The sequence below is a fragment of the Thermobia domestica genome, chromosome 1 (assembly GCF_964235325.1).
Source record: "Thermobia domestica chromosome 1, izTheDome1.hap1.1, whole genome shotgun sequence".
Lineage (NCBI taxonomy): Eukaryota > Metazoa > Arthropoda > Insecta > Zygentoma > Lepismatidae > Thermobia > Thermobia domestica.
In genome coordinates this window covers 164,661,197-164,677,919 of record NC_137454.1, presented here as the reverse complement: position 1 = coordinate 164,677,919, position 16,723 = coordinate 164,661,197, and the positions used below count along the sequence as shown (strand labels likewise).

Here is a 16,723-nt window from a genome sequence, read left to right as displayed (position 1 = left end):
TTGTTACAGGAAAGTAGAACAAGAAATAATAATTCTATAACAATTTACTTAAACATTGAATCATTTCCAACTGTAAATACTGGTTTGATACTCACTGGATCAGTGGTTTTTTCTAGCAATCCGCTCTGGCGATTATAGATATCTATTAACTCAGTAAGATTACGTCTTGTTTCATCCAATGAAGTGTCAATGGTCTCTGCTAAACCATACCTAGTGAAATAAAAGTAAAAGAAAATATGAAAAATCATTATTTGATTTTATAGAAATAAAAATAAATGGTGATAACAAATTCTTCAATGTAGACATATATTCATTATTTCTATATAAATAAACTTAGAAGCTAATTGTATAATTATCTAATTGCCGTGTATTTTTATAATTGCTAATTTAATTATGTATTTATTTACTTATTTTATTCACTAAGTTTAACACAGCACAAAGTCATTAGGCTAAAACTGAACATCAACATTGAAAACACAAATATAAAAAGGAAAAGAAAAAAAATACATTAAAAGAAAGTTCACCTCTAAATTTACAATACTCTCCTCAGTTGATTTCTAAAGTTTCGTTCAGTAGTAAAAATGTTGAAATCTGTTGAAATTGTATTATAACCTTGCGCTAGTTTGTAAAACCGGGAGCGCTCAACAATTGAGGTCTCGTTAAGTTAGTAAATTTAGAGAGCGAGTTCGCCGCGGAGGAACGCGAAGGTTAATCTGAGATAATAAGAATCCAGAATCAACTTTACCATTGATGATCTTATATAGGTAAATAAATCATCTGTGCGACGTCGTTTTTCAGGGGCACATAAGTTCATTAAAGACATTACTTCCTCTCTTGAACGATCACGTAGCTCAGGAATTCTACACTATCTAACTATAGCCAGAAAGAAGTTTAAAACCGAGTCAATGCGAGATAAATTAGTAGGTACAGCAAGGTGACCAGAACTTTTACTTTTAAAAACGGGACGCATACGAATCGGCGACGGGGGGGGGGGGGTGACTTCCACATTGCATTTTGGGACTCAGCAGTGTTTTCAATTTACAAAATAAACAAGTAAGGATGATAACACAGCGTTTCTAACTTAAGTACTACCCCAAAATACTTTTAACTACTTCAACACTCAGAATTACCACTCGATTCCCACTTGAACCACAGAACACTCAATTCTCATTTGAATATTTAAAAGTTCTAGGCACGGCTGAACCGTCCCAATGAGTGTTAGTACAGAAGAGTGTAGAATTAACATTGACCATTTATATTTTGAATAATAATTACGGGACACCTGGGTCATGTTTGCTTAAAAACGGGACATTTAAGCGTCCCGTTTGAGAATCAGAAAAAAACGGGACAACGGTTGAAAATAAGGGACTGTCCCGGCTAAAACGGGATGTCTGGTCACCTTGAGGTACAGCCATACCCCATACAGGTGAACAATGACCAGGGAAATAAAAGCCTTGTAAAACATCGTGAGGGCAGGGAGATTTTGTATTTCAGGAAATCTAAAACCTAGACCAAGTAGTTTCATGGCTGTGGATGAGGTCGATATGATGTGAACCGCAAAGGAGAGTTTTTCGTCAAAGATAACACCTAGATTTTTTGGGATGAAACCCGTTTAATGGATACATTATTGACCTTATATATCTGACAAAGTACATTCTTTTTTAAGAAAATAGAAAGGATAGAACATTTATTGGAGTTTAAGGTCAGATTCCAGTTGGAACATCAGTTGCTTAACATATCTATGTCAACTTATCTATGTATTCTATTGGAAGAAGCATCATCTACGGGGTTAATAACTCTTAAGACTTTACTGTCATCGGCGAAGAGCAAAATATTACAAGAAGAGGTTGCAAAGATACTTGGTAAGTAATCTATATACAGTAAAAACAAGAGTAGACCACATACAAAGCACACTCCCCTGAGGCACTCCAGATAAGACGGCACTATACGAAGACAGAGACCCAGAAAGAGTAACATGTTGTTTTCTCCCTGAGAGATAACTATCTACGGTGGTGATTATGGAATCAAGGGCCTTAGATGTCAAAGTAAACTACATCAAGCTGGGAGTTAGCAATTATTGCTTGGGTTGAATGTATGTCTAACACTAACAAATTAGCGAACGCCCAGCAGAAAACCATGCTGAAAGCTGCTTAGAAATGGTTTAACAAAGCTGTGTATTCTGTCTTTAACTATTTTCTCACAGAGAATAGACAAAGAAGAGAGAAAAAAAGAAATTGGTCTGTGGGATGAAAGTTGTTTTCTATCTCCACATTTGAAGATAGGTATGATACTGACAGTCTTTTATAGATTGGGAAAGGTACCTTCCAAAAAACATCTGTTGAGAGTATAAAAATATTTTATTATTGATTCATATGTATAGTGTAAGTGTATTTAAATGATTTATCCATACTATATACAAAATAGATATCTATTGCAAGAATACAGCCCAGTGACAGTCTAAATAAAAGGTACAGGCCACTGCACTAAACTTTCTCCCTATAATTCCTTAAACTAAATCATGTAATGCTACAGTTAATAATAAAATATTTTCTTGTGAAATACGAACAAAATTATAACATTTTTCTAAAATTTCACCGAAAGGAAACTCTTCCCCAAAAGTAAACTACCCCTTGCGGTAGGATTATTAATGAAATATTTGTTTATAAGATCTTTCTTCCAGAAAAAAAAAAGTGGAAGGGGAAGGGGGCGAACAGATCAAGGTGTAAGGGCGCTGTACTTGAACACTATTTGTATAGTATGTACTATAACAAAGGACATAGTATACATACATACATGTACATATATAGCATGCACATACATACATACATGTACATGTACATACATACATACTATGTATACATACATGTACACATACCTACGTGTATAGTATGTACTTTGTTATAGTACTTTTTCCTTGTCTACCAGATTGAATTTAGGCAACCAGTAAAAGACATTAATTTCTAAGTAGCTGATATAACGTTTATGCAATCACACGACACTTGGGATATGTGGATTGCATAACTCTGCACTTGAACATAACTGCCATGTCAGTTTGAAAACGAATTAAGACAGTCAGTACTGGACTGAATATAGGACTTACAAGTACTGTGTGTTGTAAACGCACTATATACAATCTGCTACAGGTTAACAAAAGTGGTAGACCCTACTTGAGCAAGAAAGCCACAAAAGGTCAAAAATGCGAAAATGTTTTAAATTAATAGTCCGAGTCGTTATGTGTTGAAACCTTCAGCATTAAAAAAGAAAAATCTTGTACAGTTTTGTACTTACACATGTCTTCTATAGATATCATGTTGTATGTCGGGAATTTTCTGCTGTGCAGATCCTTCTAGAGGTAAAAGAAAAATTTCTAATTCATGCATCTGACTGCCAAGAAACTCCAATTCCAACTCAAGACTTCCTTGTATTGATGTCAGATATTGTAGCATCTGCTGAAGTTCTAACATCTGAAAGATATTTTAGTGATTTTTTTGTCTTAATAGGATTTTTCCTTACATTACAAAAATAAATGTCATGATTCATTGTTTATGTAAGTGATTATTTTACAGCAAGTATTTACTACTTACAGTGCATATTAAAGACATCTTAAAGAAGTAAAAGACATGTTTATCTCAAGTCACCTAAACTCTTTAGCTAAAACTTAAATAAAATTAAATAAGAAAAGGGGTAAGGAATAGGATGACGAAACTCAGGGAACGAAAATTCGAGTCACTCCTGTAAATTCTCAAAATGATTCAAGTCATTTACAGAACATATCTGAACAGACTAAATACACGTCTGAAAATTTAGAATGTTCAGGTTTTCCTAAATTTAGACTATACCGTTATTTATTACTACAAAAATGGATATAAACCTAATCAGAACATTACCAATTACTTCAACTTAACGTAAAGAAGAACCAAAAGCACAAGTTGATGCTGAGCCCATGATACTTATTTTCTTAGCTTATTGATCATAACACAGGTTTCTGTAGTGTAATGATAGATCTCCACACAGTTTATACTGCCGTTACATTACCAACAGTGTTTTTTGAGGGTAAAAAGTTTTAGAATATTTTAACTCATGAAATACTTTGCAAGCAGATCAAGTTAGAAGGTCTTGTCTGTCAGTTTTGGAGCAGAAGAGACAACATGGATTTGGAAATGAGTTTGCTACAGCTAAAGACAAATTACGGAAGATTTACACTGTCAGATTCTGAGTTCCCTCAGTTCAAGCGAATTCGGAAAATTCTGCTGTCTTCAGAAATTTTTTGTTGAAAAATCTCTAAATATGAGTCAAGATGAAGGAGTTTACCAAAAACCAAATTTTTATTGAGTTATTCGACCATACAATATTAGAAACTGAAGTTAGATTTGTAGGAAATAATGAACAGTATTTGAAAACCCTTGATTATTTGTTACTAGAATCAGAAACATTTTTGTACAGTTTGGAAGTATTACCACTATTGAATATTCTAGGTTGCAATTAATAAGCTTTCCGATTAGAAGTTGAAGTTGTTAAAATAAATGTTTTATCAGTTGGTAAAGCGACAGTAAAAATTATAAAGATGTTAGATACGTTGTATCTAAATATATATATATATATATATATATATATATATATATATATACTTTTTCCAGTGTGCTGGAGCTGTACCAATTGGTGCTTCACCAGCAGTATTAGAACACATTTTCTTGTCTCAAAAGGGTTCTTACACCACAAAAAGAGTCAATGCTTAACGATAGAAGATATAAACTTGTTCTATTAGCATTCAGAAAACAACACTCGAACACTTTGGATATGTAGCTCTTTGTCAAAAATTTCGAAGACGTTCTCAACGATTACAATTATTGTACAAGGTTTGTGGGAAATGAAATAAAGCGTACGAGCCTTTTGAGTGTTTTCTGAAACAAGTATACATAGAGACCTATCAATGCGCTTCTGTTACTTTTAGTGCTATAGAGGCTCAAAAAGGAAGTTTTTTTAATTATTATTTTAATTTTTCATAGTAGTGTGTTAGATAAATGTACGTATTTTAAATAGTTTTAATTTGAAATAAAATGACCTAATTTTTCTTCATTGGGTATTTACAACACAAAAGATAGAAGTACTCAACTACGCTAAGCATCTATGCATTTTGTTCTGAAGTGTTTATAGTTTATTTCTTCATACATCCTTGAAAGGTGTAATTAGTGTGACAATGCCACATTGTGATCACCATACCAATCTCTATCGAGTCAGTTGGCAGTCCGCTCCAATGGTTGCTTACCGGCACAAGTCGACGTAACTTTATTGTGTATTTTTATTATTTGACTCTGCGGAGGGATGGTGAATCCTTTCCGGCTAGGGAGGCAAAACATTATTCGGCCAAGGGTTTACCTCCACGCTTGAAGATGTCTGGGAATGTGTTTGGTCATCGTCATCTAGGGATACTGCATTGTCGTTGAAAAGCAACATCTGTACCCAGGCCCATATCTACTCTCAGGGCACACGGGGCCGAGCCAAGGGTGGCAAATTTCCATTGGAGAGATATTTTAAAATACTAATGGAATTGAAATATGGTATTCGGAAAGAGACAGTGGCGGATCTAGCCCGGGGTCGGGAGACCTATGGCCCCGAGTTTTTTGAGTGACAAAAATAATTTTACTATTTTATTTAAATATTTTTGAAGTTTATAGTAAATTTATGATATATTTATCACAGTCTGGGGTCTGGCTGACATCCCTGTTTTTACCTTCTAGATCTGGCACTGGCAAGAGAGACATGTTACGGAGACCAATACAATGTTCATACCACAAGTAGATTGAGTTTTTTCGTTACGACGTTTTCTAAAAATTAATACTAGCAAGGTTTTTTTTTTTTTTTTTTTTTTTTTTTGGATCCTAGACACACACATTTGTCAAAAGTTTTGCCTTTTGTCATTTTTTTAATGTTTGCTTTTGTTTACTCATAACTGAATAGAAACAATTAAAGGGGGCATAAACATGGCGTAGCTAGGATATGTTCGTATATTTTCCTAGGGGAGCATGGCCCCTTAGTTCTGAAAATTGAAAGAAATCTTTTAGAAGATCTTTTATAATTTTTTAAATATTTCTTTCTGAGTACCCCTTACACCGCATTCATTATCATCTCTTTAAGTTATTTAGTTCTCCTAACACGACACTATCATGTAACACAGTTCAACGAAAATCTATTGCATCAGAAATTTGGTTAAAATTGTATATTTCCTATATTCTGTTGCTACTATCTAAAACCTACTTTAATTATGAAAACTCATAACTTTCTATTACTATTTTACTTGTGCAATTCTGAGGGAAAGTACATTATTCGTAAACATTAACTATCATGTTTCCAGTTTACTCTTACATCTAATAGAAACACAAATAAATATACAAGCAGTGACATAATTTAATATTATATATAAATTGTTAAAAATCAGTCACGTTCTAATATTTATTCATTTCTGTATTTAAAGTGTAAAATCTTTTCATTTTAAGTTTTACAATAAATCGCTGTCGTTTACTAATGATGCAGCTTAATTACACAAACCTTTGCGAAGAAAGAGATACAATCATTTTTTATACACAAAACATTTTTAACTAAAAAAGCAAATAATGGTATGGTATGTAAAACTACCGAATCGGATAAATACAGTTGGCTAACTTTCCGTACAACTTAAATATTAAAAAAAAAAAAAAAAAATGCAATTAGAAGAAAAGCAGGTCAACAATACAAGAGCAGAAGACTTCTAGACAGATTGAGGGACTCGTTTTCTATAAAAGATTTTTGTTTTCCATTACACTATGCAACACTCATTTTGTTCTTGTCTTATAATAGTGATTTCCTGTATTGTTACCTTAAAAGTGACTAGAAATGGTGTATTTTTTTCCATGAAACTTCGCTTATGTAAGTAGTAGCATCGAAAATATGGAATTTGCCCTATATTAATTAATTTATATGCGCATCTTAAAATGTTTGTTGCGTTAAGTTGCATTTAAATTCGATTGAAGAACTTGCCAACACGGAGAGATTCGCGATAGAATCAACATGCATTGGGCAGAGTGTTTTAAGGCTATTTGTAAGAATTTAAAGGTATATGTATATACAGGGTGGCCCAAAAGTAGGTATTGCATTGATCAAGTATAACATTCTAGTTTATGGGTGTATTTGCTTCGGCTCTTCCGAGCTTAAGATGTAAGTAAAAACACATTAAGAACAAATAAAGAAGCTAAGTCTACCTGTTGGATAACAATAAGAAATGATATAAAATGCAATGAGCTGATCACTACGGTACTATATACCTACTTTTGGGCCACCTTGTATATTTATAACAAAAGAATATCCTATTATTCTGCAATTGTGTCAATACTGCAATTATACTGCCTTTCTTATTAAACATTGCAGATATGAACTACTAATAGACAACCCTATTATCCTAACCAGATTTAAATGATCTTATTCGAGATCTAAGTCTGAGTTAAGATGGTATTCTAGATGAACATAGTTGGTAAATCAGTAAACCCGACAGCTCAAAGGAGACGGCACGAACAGTTTTCCAAATTTTTTTGTGGTTATGTGTTTATGCTTTAAAGATACCCTGCATTCTGAAAGAGTGGCGTTCGTTTATAGACAGCTCGTATAGAAGTTTCAAGGCTGTGCATTTGCACAATGGAAATAAGCACCTGTCTATTCCTGTGATTCATTCCGTCTCTATGAAGGAAGACTAACAGCTTGAAGACCTTATTGGACAATTTAGAGTATACAAAATATGGGTTGCAAGTAATAGGGGACTTCAAAATTATTGTCTTACTCATGGGTTTGCAGGGCGGTTTCACCAAATTCTCGTGTTACCTTTGTTTGTGAGACAGTAGTGATGCCGAGGCATAACGGAAATAAAACACTGTGAGGACACATAACGTAAAATACGAGCCACTTGTGGAACCTAAAATGGTATTGTTACCACCTCTACACATTAAACTTGGCTTATTAAGCAATTTGTGAAAGCTTTGGATAGAGATTCTGACACATTCAAGTTTTTACAAGACATGTTTCTGCAGCTATCTCATGCTAAGATGGAGGCTGGAGTGTTTGTAGGACCGCAAATGATGATGATAATTCAGTCCACTGACGTCTCCACGTTGCTAACTGAGATTGAAAAAGAAGCCTGGAGCAGCTGTGTGGCAGTTGCTCAGTGTTTCTTAGGAAATTACAGAGCTGAAAATTATGTGGAAATTATGAACATGGTGACAAACCATGGCGAAACGGGTTGGAGAATGTCACTTAAGTTACATGTTCTTGCCTCTCATCTGGACAGTTTTAAGGAAAATATGAGTACAGAGGAACACGGTGAGCGATTTCACCAAGACGTTATGACTTTCGAACGCGGAGAACATGATGAGGAATTATCTGGGGGCTAATTCATGAAAATGATGATACGCATAAACGAAAATGTAGGAAAAGGACACATTACTAAGGTATACACAGGTACACATGGATATCTATCATGGTCGCGCGAAGGGGGCAGAGAGGGTCCCCCTGACTCACGACAATGTATACGTAATATAGCAAACCATGTATATTAAATACCAGAAATATCAAATGTAAAATAACAGTCATGGAGATGGCCCCCGGAAAAAAATTCTTCGGGCGCCCCTGATGTCTTTGTACCCAAGTTAAGTATTTAAGTAGCCTTTGATGTTATAATAGGGGTGTTGAGGAACTTACTACCAAACTCCTTTAATCAATTTAAATGCAATGTCTAATATATTTCATAGCGTTATGTTTTTTCAAACAAATCGATGTTAAACTTATCAAAGCGAAGTTTCATAAATTTTTTTAAAGTGTTGCATAGTGTTATCTTTTCAATGAAATATTAAATTCACACCATACAATTTTAAATTTTCGGGAGAACTTACGATAAGTGGCCCTGATGGACAAGCAGAAGTGATTGTAAAATTTGAAACAACAAATATTTAATGAAACAAAGATTTAATCAGCAGAATTGATTGATAATGTTGATCGCAATATTTTAAACGAGAGAGAAAGGAAATGAATTGAATGGCATAAAAGGACTTTTATTTTGAATCATTAAGTCAGATTTTATAAGATATATTCTACATTTTGCAGAATATACAGGGTGTTTCAAAACGACACCAACAACGTTTGGAGATAATTCTTAGAGCCAAGATAAAACAAAAAAGTATAGACCAACCTGGATGCACAAATGCTTCCTTTCGGAGTTACAGGCTGCCGACAACATGAAAAAATGAACTTTAAACGTCCATAGGTCCAAAACTATGACACCTACCGTAATAGGGTCAGGGCTTCACTTAGAAACTAATATGTGTCCTATCCAAATATCCAAGTGTCAGAATCCTGTGGTACTTCCGAAACAGTTTTTATAGAGATAGTTGGTGAGCACTTCAAATTATATGCCCGTAGACAAACTGTCTCTACCAAAATTATTTTGGAAGTACCGCAGGATTCTGACACTTGAATATTTGGATTGGAATGTTTGGTATAACGCATAGGATATGATGCTTTAGGTTTTTTTTTTATTTCAACGCTTCCAGTGTACCCTAAAAATATGTAATACAGAAATAATGGCCAGTTTTTTTTAAATATTCAATTAGAACTGGACAATCTACGCAAAATTCCAATTGATCAATGAAAACTTCATTTTTTTAGAGCCTGTAGTTTCCGAGATATCATTGTCGAAAGGATTGACCACAAACATATAAACTTCCTCAACATATAGTTTAAAAGAACTCGGAAGCTGGAAGCACAATTCACATGCATTGATTTTAGAGAAGGCTTATTAAAATACAAAGGCTTTGAACAATAATTTTATATCATAAACTTTATGAAAAAGATATAACTAATTTAGACTATTTAAAGTACAAATACTTAAAATGTTTGTCTCTGTTAAACGTGAAATCACACATAACCGTAAATGAAAGATTTGAAAGCTAAAGCTATAGGTTGGAGCTTAGGCTCTATTGCTGTTGTAGCATTTTAATATATATATATATATATATATATATATATATATATATATATATATATATATATATATATATATAGATATAGATATAGATATAGATATAGATATATATATATATATAGATATAGATAGATAGATAGATAGATATGAAGTGCGAGCAATATTAAAGCTTTTAAATGCACAGGGCATAGCACCAATCGAAATCCATCGTTAGCTGTCCCAGGTCCATGGGCATGAGCAAGCAGTTCCTGCAGATTTTCCGCTCCTTATTCCACACCACTGTCACGGAATGCCTGTTGATCAAGAAGTTTTGTGTTGAAGCAACTGACCCTAGAGCACAAAGCAAGGCGCACATGGTCAGCATTGACATTTTTGCAACGATACAGCTGACGAAGGATTTCAATCGGTGCTATGCCCTGTGCATTGAAAAACTTTAATATTGCTCGCATTTTACACGTGGCGGGAGCTGGAGTAGGAACGCCAATCTTTAATCATTGCCACGACGCTACTCAGATAATTAGGGAAGTTCTGCTGGCGCATGCGCTATGATAGGACCTTACTCTCTCACGTACACGCAGTCGCTTCGCGCAACACACGGTTTCCTAGCTATGGGACGCGTGGGAAACTTACTTTCTGAATGCGCCTCGTATAGTTTGCATCCTTATTCTCAAAAGAATGAGAATTTTGGCACTGTCAAGTAACTTTGTAAATACATGAAATAATGTTATATAAAACAAATAACATTTCAGTTTTATCTCATTACTTGTTTAAATAGTATGCATTCAGTATGAAACTAGACATATCTATTTTTTTTAAATATAAATTTATAAGTTTATTAGGACACAATCAAATAGATAAATGATCATATGCAAAGTATTATCCCTTGGTACTTGGATCGCCCTATTTATAAATAAAAGTAAATTTAACGAAAGGAGTGCATAATAAATTAAAGCTACCAGAATGTAGAAGCAATACATACGCATGTTAAATATGCTAGAGCATTTACTTGTTACTTCCACTTGTGCGCAGCAAGAAAAACTCCCCAAATGTCAGCAAAAAGGAAAAAGACTTTGGTATACGAGAAACATATATTACCTTCCAGTTCAATTATTTCTCTGTGTATGCAGTTACTTAATATTGCCCAAATTATGTATACTGAATTCAGTATGAAAACTGAATTGAGTAATAGGAAGGCAAAATTGGTACGAAATTCATGAGGGCTGTCCCCTGCTACATCATGTCTCTGGAACGCACGACTTCCCCTTCTTTATCTATATTCACAGGAAAAAATTAAAGAACTGCTTAGATTGTTTTTATAAAAAAGGAAAGAATACAGATATAGTGTAAGATCAAATCTTTAAGCCACAATTATAATTTCTCTGTTAAAGTAAGTACAGTTCTATCAAGAAAATGAACAAATGTCTGTCAGCTTACTAAGATTGCATATGGTCCAGATCGAATGGACTTTCCATGAGTGCATTTTGATACAGACAAAACACAATCATTAAAAAATAAGATCTTTGCCTGAAGCAGAAGCAGGAGTGCCATTCAACACCACATTGTTATATATTGGGGTTGTATATGCCTCAGGCGTTTGTTTCATGGTCAAATAATAATGGAAAAAGGAAGGATAACCATTCTTCGAGTCTAAGATAAATCTTTATTTTTTGAGTGTTTTGCCCAATGAGCACCATATATAACTGACATTATAATTAATTGTATATGTAAAGTATTTGATTATTACATACTGCAGCATGCAAGAAGAAAGAAAACACTGGTCATACATGAATTAGATACTCCAACCTGAAGTAGGCTCAAATCTTGCAAACGGTGCGAGATATTGAGAAAAAATAATCGAAAAAATCTCCCCATTATGATACCCCTTGCAATTTTTTTTTTTTTTTTTATCAAGACCTCTTTCACTTGTGTTTGTAAAGTAACATGTACATATGTTATGAGGAATGAGAAGGAGATTTATGCTCATATGCGAATGATGCGCTGTGTAGAGCACAGGTTCAGCAAGTATGTATTTGGCATAGCATAAACATACTCAGTTTCCAAAAGCAAAATTTAAAAAGTGGTTTTGGGATGCACGACTTCCGCTACCTGAAAATTATTTTTCGTTTATTCGGGTGCAGAATCACGTCGTGTCGGTGTCTTGCAATATTGTACCCTTCCCAGCTTTCGACACCCTGCACAAAAGTTTCTGAGTGCGTGAATGGTTGCACTTAATACCGTAAGAATGTAACCACAAACTTCAGTTCATAAATAATAATAATAATAATAATAATAATAATAATAATAATAATAATAATAATAATAATAATAATAATAATAATAATAATAATAATAATAATAATAATAATAAGGAAAAGCAAAAAACGATCTTGAATAGTGACTTTTGAATGGGTATGCATCTATGTAGAAGGTAACAATCACTTGAGCTTAACAGTTCAAGAATTCGGTTTCTTCTTTCTTTCCTTTCAGTTGCTTTCTGGTGTTGCGAAAATTCAGGTAAACTAATAACATTATCTTCGTCCAGTAGAAAAATTGTGGGGAGAGACAGCTTTGATTCTGGGGGGTCCGGCCCCCTAGCCCCCCTTTAGTTCTGCCTATGGGCATAAAATTTTGGATGGGCATAAAATTTGGTCTGTACCACAGAATGCATCTGGATACCAATTTTTAAAGAAAATCGTTTACATTATTTTGATGATTATTTGTATATCTAAATATATGAATAAATTTACTAGCTATTACAGAACGGCAACTTGCCATTGTGGGTAAAACTGATGTGTTCAGTCATTACTCGATTGTGTGCATTGTGCATAACTGAATGACGAGGTAGAAGTTAAAATTTAAATTACTTAAGAACACATTATAATCAGAAGCAAGTTACACTGAGAAAAAAAAAATGTAGGTGGCATACTTAAAAACGTAGGTTACATTCGTAATTCCTGTAGTTTCTGGACTTAACGTACAACCGTATATAGCATCCTGCAGCAAACGTATAGCTGAAAAAGTATGTATTATACGTACTGTCTACATAAGTGCAATGACGTCATTCGTGTGACGTCATCTACAGTAACAAGTATATACGGAGGTAATATCTAGGTTTGTGACGTCAGGATCGTATGTAGCATGTGGGTTAATAATGACGACACTCACTGACTATCAGGACGGAGCATAATTTCAAGAAGTATGCAATATACGTTCTGTACGTGTGTTTCTTGCGTTCAACCCCGAGACAGCATCTATATTGTACTTGTGCCCCGTACGTACGACTAGATACAGTGTACGTATTGTACCTATGTATTATACAGATTTTCCTTATGTCGCACACAGCTTGTCCCGATACAGCATACAGAATATCCGTATGCACCATACAGAGTGCACATATGCAGCTTACAGACTGTCTGCATGCGGCATATAGATTACACGTATGTCGCGTACAGGCTGGCCATATGTAATGTATGGATTGGATGTATGTAGCTTGTAGATTGTCCATATGAAATATACGGATTTTACCTGTATCGCATACGTATTGCCTTGTTGTAATATATGAATTGGACATATTCAGGATCTAGATTGTACGTATAGTGCACCATTATTGAAGTGCTGCAACATACTGAGAAATGCATGATACATTCTTACTGTAATGTTGCCACATATTGTTTTTCTCTGTATGGAAACAAAAATAGCTTAAAATATGGTTGATCTCCTTTGTGCCAATAATAATAAAATTAAAAATACTACACTTTTCAAATCTTAGTTTGGAGCAGTGAAACTGTCCAGAGAAATGTATTTATCTGCAGGGTGTAAGTTTGGACTTCCTGCTAATTCTTTGGAAAGCTACTGCAAAGCCAAGTGTTGAAAAGTGGCACTGAGTTAATTTTAAAATTATTGGCACAAAGGAGGGTAACCATATGTTAAACTATTTTAGTTTTCATACAGATTAAATCAATATGTGACAATATTACTGTAAGAATTTATCATACCTTTTGCAATAACTTAGTTGCAGCACTTCAATAATAATGCAAAATGCACAGCCATGTACAATCCTATGTTCAAACTCAAAAAAGACTTACGTACAGTCATTTATTAAGCCATTATCATCCATTGCTTGTACAGTCACGAAAGAAAATATTCTTCAGTTGACAAAATTTGTTTTCCTAAAAACTCAACAATAAATTAACCTATCAGAGTACCGACTTTGGCAGGTTGTCAAGTTATAACTATTCGAAGAATAACAACAAAAAGATCCAAATTAATTAATTTGTTGCCGAGCTATTGGCAAAAGAAAATTTGTCAACTTTCAAATACTTTCTTTTCCGTGTGTACTATATAAAGACGACTTTACCTCATTCTTTTCCTTAATAATATCCTCTTCCAAAATGCAGAAGTTGTTACCATCAGAGGCGTGAATAGGATTTTCCAGAAATAACTTCTCTGCACATTTTAATTAACAGATAAGTTATTTTTTAAATGACGCTATAATTAAAAACATGGTGTCAGCTGAAAACGTTTTCCCTCACAAGATGATTCCTAAACAGTACTCCCCGTTAAAAATGCAACTTCAAGGAGACAGGGTAGCTACGCCAAAGTTCCCAAGCCGATATCTAATAGTAAGTGTCGAATATGCTTAACCCTTAACATACCAAGCGGGGTACTCTAGGGACCCCAGAGAGTGATATTTGGTGATACTGCCGCAATTATAAGAATCAATTTATTCTCGATTTTTATATGTATCCTGCAACCCTTTGAGATATCAATTACATGATTAGATCAAAGATGCGTTTCTTTAAAAAATACAAAAAATAAAAACACACTTCAAAATGTAAAAACTCCATTGTTAAACCTGTGTTTCAGATTTACGAACACAAAAGTATGAAATTGTATGAAGAACTGAATAGTGTTCAAATATACATAATATTTGACGTCAACAATGTTCATTTAACTTAAGTATGCTTCTAGACATCCAAAAAATAATAGTTGGAGTAACCCTCTGCAATACTATGTTAAGAAATTAAAATAATACTTGGGGTCCCCAGAAGACTCCAGCTTGGTAAACAACTTTGACGACTTAGGCTTGCTACGTTAAGGGTTAAACTTACCGCTGTATTCGCTGTGTGACAACGTGGTGATAGCAGAGCAGAACTGACCCAACATTGACAACCAGAACGACTGTAACACAGCGAGACATCGAGAGGATGTTCTCTTCTGGTATGGTAAGCCATGCGTCTTACGATCCAATGCCACAGCTCATCAACTGTAGCTGGCGGAGTTCACAGGTATGAGAAGCTGTGCAGCCATCGACCAAACATATTTATCCTTCCCTGCTCTATACATTCTGCAAATTTGGACTTTCCTGGATGTATCCTTCTTAGTTCAACATTTTAAGTAACGAGCAGTGTAATAGTCTCATACATTATTTAAAGAAAGAGCGATGATTCTCAGAATTACTCGGAAGTTTCTAGTTTACAATTATATAGATAGATAGATAGATAGATAGATATAGATATAGCTATATAGATAGATAGATGTACAATAATTTAAAACGGTTATATCAAAGTTTGCATTCAGAGCACAAAAAGAAGTATAGCTCTCGGAACATTGATTTTAGCCAGATAATACCACTAGTAAACTCAACCACACTCAGTACCGTTAGTTGCTTGGTATTGTCTATGAGGCAAAGATCATCGTATCTCATTGCGTGTAGATTTTTGTATTTGTTTAACACTAAAAATTGTTTGTCGCTAATCGAACCCAGTAACATATATACCGACAGGACGTACGTTAGTCACAAGGTTACATGAGTGAAACACTAAATTATTCGATTGACACTTGTGGCCTTGTCAACACTAGAGAAAGGTACAAAGTGATTAAATAAATACGAAACATAGTACATACAAAATATAGCGATGTATGAAGTCTCCTTTTCATACGATTTGGAGAAAGGATACATCTGTAGAGAGCAACATAAATGATTTCTCTGGATAATTTGGATTAGTCAGGAATTCGAACAAAAATAATTTTGAAATTCATTAAGTCCAACATTTTTTCTTTCTTTCTTCGGATTCTCAATAAAGTTGACTACTGAAAAGCTGAGTTACAGATTTTATGTTAAAACATATTCACTATACCATTGCCTTATTCACAGAACAATACATTAGTTATTAATGTATGACTGAAATAATAGTGCTTCGTGCAGATTTACTTTATAAAATCGGAATTGCAAAATGATAAAAAAAAAAGTTGCAAGGTATAATGTTCTTATTTACAGAGAAAAAGAGTTGAAAGGACTTAACGCTAACAAAAAAAAAAGTTGCAAGGTATAATGTTCTTATTTACAGAGAAAAAAAGTTGAAAGGACTTAACGCTAACAAACATTTTCTTTAAACAGACATACATTTATTCTAATTTATGGAAGAAAGAAATAATTTGCGGAGCAGTATATTTATTAAGGTTACATATTTGTACAAAAGAATGTAAATACAATCGGGTCTGTCTTCAGAAAGGACGTGCTTTTAGCCACAAATTACACTGCTTCTTTTCGCTGTCTTTCATGCAGAATCCTGGTTTTGTTTTGATGCATGAAATACCTGAAACAAAAATCCAAAAATATTTAAAATGTTACATTTTAAAATATTTAACATTTTTTAGATTAAATGGACAAAATCTGTTCGGTCAGGTATGGACTTTTGGGTTTCTGGTAGAAAAATGATG

The 16,723-nt window shown here is 33.9% G+C and overlaps 1 protein-coding gene across 2 annotated transcripts in view; it reads right to left on the bottom strand.

Annotated features, from left to right (window-relative positions):
* The window catches only part of LOC145666739 (uncharacterized), a 114,408-nt gene that overhangs the window by 36,946 nt on the left and 60,739 nt on the right, over positions 1–16,723 (bottom strand). For both annotated transcript variants that reach the window (XM_081734288.1, XM_081734281.1), the window contains 2 exons: positions 3,289–3,464; positions 96–210 (listed from right to left, as the gene is read on the bottom strand). In XM_081734288.1, coding sequence (XP_081590414.1) covers positions 96–210; positions 3,289–3,464 — 291 coding nt within the window. The remainder of the gene's footprint in view (positions 1–95; positions 211–3,288; positions 3,465–16,723) is intronic.